The sequence below is a fragment of the Phytophthora infestans genome, genomic scaffold, assembly GCF_000142945.1.
Source record: "Phytophthora infestans T30-4 supercont1.169 genomic scaffold, whole genome shotgun sequence".
Classification (NCBI taxonomy): domain Eukaryota; phylum Oomycota; class Peronosporomycetes; order Peronosporales; family Peronosporaceae; genus Phytophthora; species Phytophthora infestans.
The window spans coordinates 110,414-120,677 of NW_003303590.1; the positions used below are offsets into that span (position 1 = coordinate 110,414).

Here is a 10,264-nt window from a genome sequence, read left to right on the forward strand (position 1 = left end):
CACGAGCTGCCGTAGACATCGCGCGCGCATAAGACGCCGCCACTACGTAGTCTTCGCGTAATGCGAGGGCGAATGCTTCCTCGAGAGAGGAAGGTTCCGCTCGGGTCAGGCAGTACCGTGTCATGCCTTCACGCATGCCGAATATGAATACATGGACCTGCGATGCTGTGTCAATCGGATTTGTCACGATGCATGACGCGAGGTGGCGAGTCTTTTGAACGTAGTCGCGCATAGTCATTTTACCTTGACGAAGGGCGAAGAACTCGGCACGCACGCGGGACTCGTCTTGAGGGGGCTCGAACGCGAGCCTGAGATCTTTCTGGAGAGACTCCAGAGTGGGGAATGCGTCGTGATCAACGACAAGTTTACCGAGGGCCCATTCCTTGGCCTTCCCGGACAACCGGGACAATAAGAAATTGACCTTTGACCCTTGCGCTTCGATCATTCTCGAAGCAATCGCGATGTCGACCTCGCGAAACCACCGGTTCAGCGGGAGGCGATTCGCTCCTTCACCGGAGTAGGTAGACGTCTCTAGCTTCACGACATCATTTTTCGAGGAACGCGCGGGAGTTGTTGCTCGCCGATTCGCATCGGCTAGCTCGCGTTCCATGAACTCTTGGGCTGCTTCGCGTTGTTGGTCGGACGTCGCTGAGCTTAGCAGCGACGCGATTACAGCCTCACCAGACACCGCCGCGAGGCGGTGAAGGGCTTCCCACTCGACACGAGTGAGATGAGGGAAAGCAGCATGTTCCAGGGTCGGCCCTGGCGTTTCAGACGTCATGCCTTGGCTCATCGTGAACTTGGTCATGGGAAGGACTACAAAGTGCTACCAGGTGTAACGGGCCTGGGGTGTCCGTTACTTGCTTACACGTAGTGATGAGGAAGCGTACAAGTCCAGTGATACTGAAACCAAGTACTTAGTCTGAAGGAAAATCAACTCTGTTTTTATTTAGGTCCAGGGCAGCTTGCCCTGACCACTCAAATACACGTCAACGCCTTATTGGTTGATTATGGGTCTGGCTCCCCATATTTTAACCAATAAGGTGACGGCAGTTCAGCACACGCTACTCGTGTGCTGCTGCACCTACTTTTGTAATGCAAATCTACCTACTTATGTAATGGTGTGAAGCACTACAAAGAACCTATAAAACTACCTACATATGTAACTTGGGAGAGCCCATTACATCACTCTCTGATGTTCACTTAGTGTTTGTATGCCCCAACAGCGCGCTTCCTCAACGTACGGTGCTGTGTGGCGACCCGTCACAGAACACTTCGCCTCGAGACATTTACCTCTCAGATATCGATACGTTTTTAGTTGTAGGAGGTGAAGTCGCGTCAGATTTAAAGAGTGTCGGTGATAAGGTCTCGGCAGTATCACCCACTTTTTCTTTCGATTCTCACTCGGGCGTACTGAGAGCATGCAGAGAGCTCTCATTGTTGGTTACTACCACATTCGCCAGAACCGACATAATCTGCAAAAAAACAGGCCGCAGCAGCACCTCACTAGCACATCAATATTACTGCTCTTGTTGTGCGTCCGTTTCTCTACTTTAAAGTATTCTTGAAATGATTGTCTGATGTGTGCTTGAAGCCGACGATAATGTGATTCTCTCTGTATCCTTAGTCGATTGCTGGAATATTTTCCGTAGACCTCAAAACCGTTTAAGGTATCGCCTAGGGATCTTTCACGCTGAAACGTCCGATACAATGCCTGTAACTGCTTTGGTCGGATTCGCTGAGATGGCATCTTCCAATAGCAATAACTTAATGCCTTTTAAAGCTCTCTGCTATCCCACTCACGACTCCTACTGAGCTATTAGCAAGATGGAGTGCACAAGTGGCAGCGAGAGCACCAAGGACTTCAGTCTCTTCATTTTTCGATTGCAGCTTACCAATATGTGCCAGCTGGCAACTCTCTCACAAAGCCATAGAGACCACGCGATTAGTATCAGGGATCGAGATATCGCGTGTGCTCTCCGAAACAACATTGTCAGTGTATCGAGGCAGCTCAAAGAAAGGTAGGCATTATTGAGTAGATCAATAATTTTCTCGCATCCGTTATTCAATCTTCCAACGGATTGTGAATATCGAGCAAATGCAAAGCAAAACACGCTGAGAGAGGCTATCAATGTCTTCGCAAGCTGTCTCAGGATGCCACAAAATTTGCGCGATCAAAACAAATTACACGGGCTCGCGGACATTTGTCAAGGAACGAAGTATCCCACAATGAGCTCTTCTTCAGAGCAACACGATGGTTTGCTGCAGACTTCGCCACTTCCGCGACTAGATATTGATGGAGATCAAACGATTCATGGTGTATGTCGACGGAAAAGTCCTCTACAATACACTCTGCTTTACGGTTAGAATGTTTAAGCTGTCACTGAGCGCCAATTCAATAAAGTGTCGTCATCGTATCGCCAATATATGTTTTATAAGATTGTTAGTGGGAATTTCCCACATAATTAGGTGAAATGTTTCCATTTCGGCCAGAACTGCTGCTTGTTTGCTAGGCTCTTCGATGCACAATACGTTTTAAGACTCCTAGTTGCCGCGCTTAAGCTCACAAGAAGATACAGCATAACAGATTCCGCCGCAAATATTTAACTCCTTGCAGCGATAGTTTCAGAGGCCACAGGGTTGAAAGCTACTGGTTCGTCGCTGCCAAGGCTCTAAAAAACAGCACAACATTCCCCCGCTGAAAAAAAATGAGGACGCGAGATCGACCATCTGTTCACACCTATTAATTTACAGCAGCAAAGTACAGTGTATGATGTGACCAGTCCCCTGAGCCGCTGAACTATCGGATCATTTAATCTGTCAGTCCTTATCATTCCGCCAACAATCGACGATCTGTCTTCGCACACAGCTATCCGCTGGCACAGCGAAGATATTTGGGTCGCCGAGTGTTAGCTTACCTCGGGGATGAACTTCATTCAAAATACTTCGTATCATAGAGCATACACTCGAAAAAATGCTGCTGTCTCCGTAGAATGCAATTACCAGTCTTCTTTACCGATAGCACCACTCAGTAATGTTTGAACTTGTAGAATGGCTGCTGCATTTCCTTGACATAAAATTGTCCTCGATCGGACTTCACTGGGTTCCCAAAAAGAGAGGAAATTACTCTTGAACCTACTTGACGAATAACCGGAGTCCCCATTAAAATTGTGAGAAAGCCCAGCACATCCATCAACTTCAAATGTTTGCCGATGCAGTCAATTGGGTTCATGGCATGGAGCTATCGGTGCTGCTGATAAACGGTACCGACACGCCTAAAAAGGTATTCCAAATCATTTCAGCTTCGACTGCGTGCGCGTTTTGCGGAATCAAGGTGGCCGTCCGGATTATATACAGGTTTGCTTTTCAATGGTTCATATAATAAACAAGCCCCAGAGCCCTAGCAAGAATTTTTGAGCCCGTGAGATCACACAGAATGTAGTAAAACATCAAGAAACTTGCCGAATTATTATCGCCTAGTAGTATTGTGCCCACGCGGCTACTGGCGTGGCACCATAGCTCATGCGTAACGTCTGACGAAGCCTTTTCTGCAACATTAATATGCCTGAGCGCTGCGAGATGCTGACTCGTGACAAGAAGGAAGGAGTCGCCCCTATTGTCGTCGAGGCGGGGCCATTAGGGAACGGCCCTCGTGATGATCATGTGCTTCAGGTTGCGGTGAAGACGGAGAAGGCTGTTGGGAGCTTGGAAGGTGCCGAGGAGACCAACAGACGCTTCTGGGGACTCAAGGCTTTCCTAACTACAAGCTGGTTTTCCTGTTCAATCCACACGACCTAATATTTTAAGGCTAGTCAGAGCTTAGATACCAGCCCGCAATACGATACTCATTATCTGCAGGGCGGCGGAAACCGCCTTTCCTAGCAGAGCACCGAGGCTCATTCATTTCGCTAGCGTGCTCGCCGTTGAGATTGCTGGACATTCAAGACGTTCGGCGTCGCTAACACTAACAATACGGATTTGACCTGATAGTATCATTGAACAACTCGAGTATTCGCGATAAACGTAATACCATCCGCGCTCCCACGTACCGCTCGCAAGAAGTATCGCGAATGCAATCTCCTAATCGGCCCACGACCTGTCCATTATTCAATAATTGAAGGTGATTGTTCTTACCGACGTAAATCGCAAATCTTGGTCAGCTGGAAATTAATGCAGCTTACTTCCAGTACTCAGCATCGCAAACTTCCAATTCTCCGTCACAAATATTGCTATCCCCTCAAAAGCGCCACGATCTCCTAGATTTGATACGAGAAGCTGATTAGAGCCCAGCGGGATTCAATATCAAATATTCATTTCTCTGTAACTAAGCATCCATTCGTTTTATATCTTGGTCTCCGGGAACACAAAACATACCTCTATCACAACTAAGCAATTATACCACCCGCAATCACACACCCCAGCTGCTGTATCCTTGTTTCGCCTACTGTTCTCCACTCGGATTGGCCTCTTGTCTCTAGCGACGCGGTGCTATTCCAGCCGCTTCGCTAACATGTGTACAGCGTTTTGTTGTCGCTCTCACTACTGTCATCCAATCCAGTCTGGCATCGGCGAGAAAGGCTCGCTCAAATTTGACAATGATATTGTTTTCACGTTCCCCCCACTCTCATAAGCCTCACTGTAAACTCAGGAATTGGAAGATTGTTAATATTGACAAAATCGTAGGGGGCAATATTGATTGTCAAGACCTATACAGCATCCACTGGAATTGTTTAGCATTTTTCTAGAAGGAAGGTATGACTGCACTCTTCTGAACCGCCATTGACCTCGTCAGTGGGGTTTTACAGTTTTGGATGGGAACCAATGGTCCATTTAAATATTTATGGCGGCGGGGACAGAACGTTCCCAGCATTTTGGTTCGTCTATGCTTACTGGATGTACGTAAAACAGACAGGTAGTCACGAGATATACATACGTGGAACGTCATTAAATGCTGCCGCAGTTCATCATCGTTTTAGTCGACGCTTTAGTGCAAATGATACACTTGTTAACATGGTATGTTAGTTGGGGTAGACACAGCATAGTACGACGGTGATCGTCTCTTAGACCGCCGGTCGTTCAACATCGTCATCTATAGACATGAATGAAGATTACTTGTTGACGTCAAGGAGCCCAGCGGGGTTCAATATCAAATATTCATTTCTCTGTAACTAAGCATCCATTCGTTTTATATCTTGGTCTCAGGAGCACAAAACAAACCTCTATCACAACTGAGCAATTAAACCACCCGCAATCACACACCCCAGCTGCTGTATTCTTGTCTCGCCTACGGTTCTCCACTCGGATTGGCCTCTTGTCTCTAGCGACGCGGTGTTATTCCAGCCGCTTTGATAACATGTGTACAGCGTTTTGTTGTCGCTCCCACTACTGTCATCCAATCCAGTCTGGCATCGGCGAAAAAGGCTCGCTCAAATTTGACAATGATTTTGTTTCCACGTTCCCACTCTCGAAATCCTCACTGTAAACTCAGGGATTGGAAGAAATGAATTGATTGTTAATATTGACAAAATTGTAGGGGGCAATATTGATTGTCAAGACCTATACAACATCCACTGGAATTGTTTAGCATTTTTCTAAAGAAAGTAGACTGCACTCTTCTGAACCGCCATTGATCTCGTCAGTGGGGTTTTACAGTCTTGGATGTGAAACCAATGTCCATTTAATATTTATGCCACCGGGGACAGGACGTTGCCAGCATTTTTGGTTCGTCTATTGTTTACTTGGATGTACGTAAAACAGACAGGTAGTCACGCGATATACATACGTGGGACGTCAATAAATGCTGCCGCAGGTCATCATCGTTTTAGTCGACGCTTTAGTGCAAATGATACACTTGTTAAACACGGTATGTTAGTTGGGGTAGACACAGCATAGTACGACGGTGATCGTCTCTTAGACCGCCGGTCGTTCAACATCATCATCTATAGACATGAATGTAGATTACTTGTTGACGTCAAGGAGCCCAGCGAGATTCAATATCAATATTCATTTCTCTGTAACTAAGCATCCATTCGTTTTATATCTTGGTCTCAGGAACACAAAACAAACCTCTATCACAACTGAGCAATTAAACCACCCGCAATCACACACCCCAGCTGCTGTATTTTTGTCTCGCCTACTGTTCTCCACTCGGATTGGCCTCTTGTCTCTAGCGACGCGGTGTTATTCCAGCCGCTTTGCTAACATGTGTACAGCGTTTTGTTGTCGCTCCCACTACTGTCATCCAATCCAGTCTGGCATCGGCGAAAAAGGCTCGCTCAAATTTGACAATGATTTTGTTTCCACGTTCCCACTCTCGAAATCCTCACTGTAAAATCAGGGATTGGAAGAAATGAATTGATTGTTAATATTGACAAAATTGTAGGGGGCAATATTGATTGTCAAGACCTATACAACATCCACTGGAATTGTTTAGCATTTTTCTAAGGAAGGTAGATTACACTCTTCGGAACCGCCATTGATCTCGTCAGTGGGGTTTTACAGTCTTGGATGTGAAACCAATGTCCATTTAATATTTATGCCGCCGGGGACAGAACGTTGCCAGCATTTTGGTTCGTCTATTGCTTACTTGGATGTACGTAAAACAGACAGGTAGTCACGAGATATACATACGTGGAACGTCATTAAATTCTGCCGCAGTTCATCATCGTTTTAGTCGACGCTTTAGTGCAAATGATACACTTGTTAACATGGTATGTTAGTTGGGGTAGACACAGCATAGTACGACGGTGATCGTCTCTTAGACCGCCGGTCGTTCAACATCGTCATCTATAGACATGAATGTAGATTACTTGTTGACGTCAAGGAGCCCAGCGGGGTTCAATATCAAATATTCATTTCTCTGTAACTAAGCATCCATTCATTTTATATCTTGGCCTCAGGAACACAAAACAAACCTCTATCACAACTGAGCAATTAAACCACCCGCAATCACACACCCCAGCTGCTGTATCCTTGTCTCGCCTACTGTTCTCCACTCGGATTGGCCTCTTGCCTCTAGCGACGCGGTGTTATTCCAGCCGCTTTGCTAACATGTGTACAGAGTTTTGTTGTCGCTCCCATACTGTCATCCAATCCAGTCTGGCATCGGCGAAAAAGGCTCGCTCAAATTTGACAATGATTTTGTTTCCACGTTCCCACTCTCGAAAGCCTCACTGTAAACTCAGGGATTGGAAGAAATGAATTGATTGTTAATATTGACAAAATTGTAGGGGGCAATATTGATTGTCAAGACCTATACAACATCCACTGGAATTGTTAATAGTTTGACAAAACTGTAGGGGGCAATATTGATTGTTCAAGAACCCCTATTTACAACATCCACTGGAATTGTTTAGCATTGGTTTTGAAAGCAAGGTAGACTGCACTCTTTCTGAAGCCGGGCATTGAACCTTTCCGTCAGTTGGGGTTCGTTTATTGTTTACTTGGATGTATGGAAAACAGACGGGTATTTACTATTTATGCCGCCGAGGACAGAACGTTGCCAGCATTTTTGGTTCGTCTATTGTTTACTTGAATGTACGTAAAACAGACAGGTAGTCACGCGATATACATACGTGGAACTTCATTAAATGCTGCCGCAGCTCATCATCGTTTTAGTCGACGCTTTAGTGCAAATGATACACTTGTTAACATGGTATGTTAGTTGGGGTAGACACAGCATAGTACGACGGTGATCGTCTCTTAGAACGCCGGTCGTTCAACATCATCATCTATAGACATGAATGTAGATTACTTGTTGACGTCAAGGAGCCCAGCGGGGTTCAATATCAAATATTCATTTCTCTGTAACTAAGCATCCATTCGTTTTATATCTTGGTCTCAGGAACACAAAACAAACCTCTATCACAACTGAGCAATTAAACCACCCGCAATCACACACCCCAGCTGCTGTATCCTTGTCTCGCCTACTGTTCTCCACTCGGATTGGCCTCTTGCCTCTAGCGACGCGGTGTTATTCCAGCCGCTTTGCTAACATGTGTACAGAGTTTTGTTGTCGCTCCCACTACTGTCATCCAATCCAGTCTGGCATCGGCGAAAAAGGCTCGCTCAAATTTGACAATGATTTTGTTTCCACGTTCCGACTCTCGAAAGCCTCACTGTAAAATCAGGGATTGGAAGAAATGAATTGATTGTTAATATTGACAAAATTGTAGGGGGCAATATTGATTGTCAAGACCTATACAACATCCACTGGAATTGTTTAGCGTTTTTCTAGAAGGAAGGTAGATTACACTCTTCGGAACCGCCATTGATCTCGTCAGTGGGGTTTTACAGTCTTGGATGTGAAACCAATGTCCATTTAATATTTATGCCGCCGGGGACAGAACGTTGCCAGCATTTTTGGTTCGCCTATTGTTTACTTGGATGTACGTAAAACAGACAGGTAGTCACGAGATATACATACGTGGAACGTCATCAAAGTCTGCCGCAGTTCATCATCGTTTTAGTCGACGCTTTAGTGCAAATGATACACTCGTTAACATGGTATGTTAGTTGGGGTAGACACAGCATAGAACGACGGTGATCGTCGCTTAGACCGCCGGTCGTTCAACATCGTCATCTATAGACATGAATGAAAGATTACTTGTTGACGTCAAGGAGCCCAGCGGGGGTTCAATATCAAAAAAATCAATTTTCTCTTGAACTAAGCATCCATTCGTTTTATATCTTGGTCTCAGGAACACAAAACAAACCTCTATCACAACTGAGCAATTAAACCACCCGCAATCACACACCCCAGCTGCTGTATCCTAGTCTCGCCTACTGTTCTCCACTCGGATTGGCCTCTTATATCTAGCGACGCGGTGTTATTCCAGCCGCTTTGCTAACATGTGTACAGCGTTTTGTTGTCGCTCTCACTACTGTCATCCAATCCAGTCTGGCTTCGGCGAGCCAGTTTCGGAAAAATGTGTACAAAGAGTTTTGTTTTGTGGTTCCCACTACTGTCAATCCCCAATCCAAAGTCTGGCATCGGCGAAGAAAAGGCTCGCTCAAATTTGACAATGATTTTGTTTCCACGTTCCCACTCTCGAAAGCCTCACTGTATAATCAAAATTTGGAAGAAAACAAGTGATTGTTTTGTTTGACCACGTTCCCAACTCTCGAAATCGCTTGTCAAGACCTGTACAACCTCCAAGGGAATTGTTTAGAATTAATTGATTGTTAATATTGACAAAACTTGTTAGGGGCCAATATTGACATTGTCAAGACCTATACAACATCCACTGGAATTGTTTAGCCAATTTTTCTTTAAAAGGAAGGCAGACTGGCACCTCTTCTGAGCCGCCATTTTTGACCTCGTCAGTGGGGTTTTACAGTCTTGGATGTGAAACCAATGTCCATTTAATATTTATGCCGACGGGGAACAGAACGTTGCCAGCATTTTTGGTTCGTCTATTGTTTTACTTGGATGGTTTAACGTAAAGCAGACAGGTAGTTCACGCGATATACATACGTTGGGGAACGTCATTAAATGCTGCCGCAGTTCATCATCGTTTTAGTCCGACGCTTTAGTGCAAAATGATACACTTGTTAACACGGTATGTTAGATTTGGGGTAGACGACAAGGAGCCCATAGGGGTACGACGGTGAAATATTCGTTTCTCTTTAAAGAACCGCCGGTTCGTTTCAACATCATCATCTATAGGAACATGAATGTAAGATTTATTATGTTGGTCGTCAAGGAGCCCAAAGCGGAACCTCTATCATCCCAACTTAAGCAATTTATCCACCCGCAATCTAAACACCCCATTTGCTTTATATCTTGGTCTCGCCTACTGTTCTCCACTCGGATTGACCTCTTATATCTACCGACGCGGTGTTAATCCAGCCCGCATTCGCTCACCCTAGGTGCAGAATTTTTGTCTCGCCTACTGTTCTCCACTCGGATTGGCCTCTTGTCTCTAGCGACGCGGTGTTATTCCAGCCGCTTTGCTAACATGTGTACAGAGTTTTGTTGTCGCTCCCACTACTGTCATCCAATCCAGTCTGGCATCGGCGAGAAAGGCTCGCTCAAATTTGACAATGATTTTGTTTCCACGTTCCCACTCTCGAAATCCTCACTGTAAAATCAGGGATTGGAAGAAATAAACTGATTGTTAATATTGACAAAACTGTAGGGGGCAATATTGATTGTCAAGACCTATACAACATCCACTGGAATTGTTTAGCATTTTTCTAAGGAATGTAGACTGCACTCTTCTGAACCGCCATTGACCTCGTCAGTGGGGTTTTACAGTCTTGG

The 10,264-nt window shown here is 45.3% G+C and overlaps 1 protein-coding gene across 1 annotated transcript; it reads left to right on the top strand.

Annotated features, from left to right (window-relative positions):
* Nucleotides 1-3,561: 3,561 nt before the first annotated feature.
* On the top strand, nt 3,562-3,798 carry PITG_20665 (uncharacterized protein; the record flags this gene model as incomplete). Its single annotated transcript, XM_002895479.1, has 1 exon — nt 3,562-3,798. The coding sequence occupies one exon, from the start codon at nt 3,562-3,564 to the stop codon at nt 3,796-3,798; it is 237 nt and encodes a 78-aa protein (XP_002895525.1).
* Nucleotides 3,799-10,264: the final 6,466 nt, after the last annotated feature.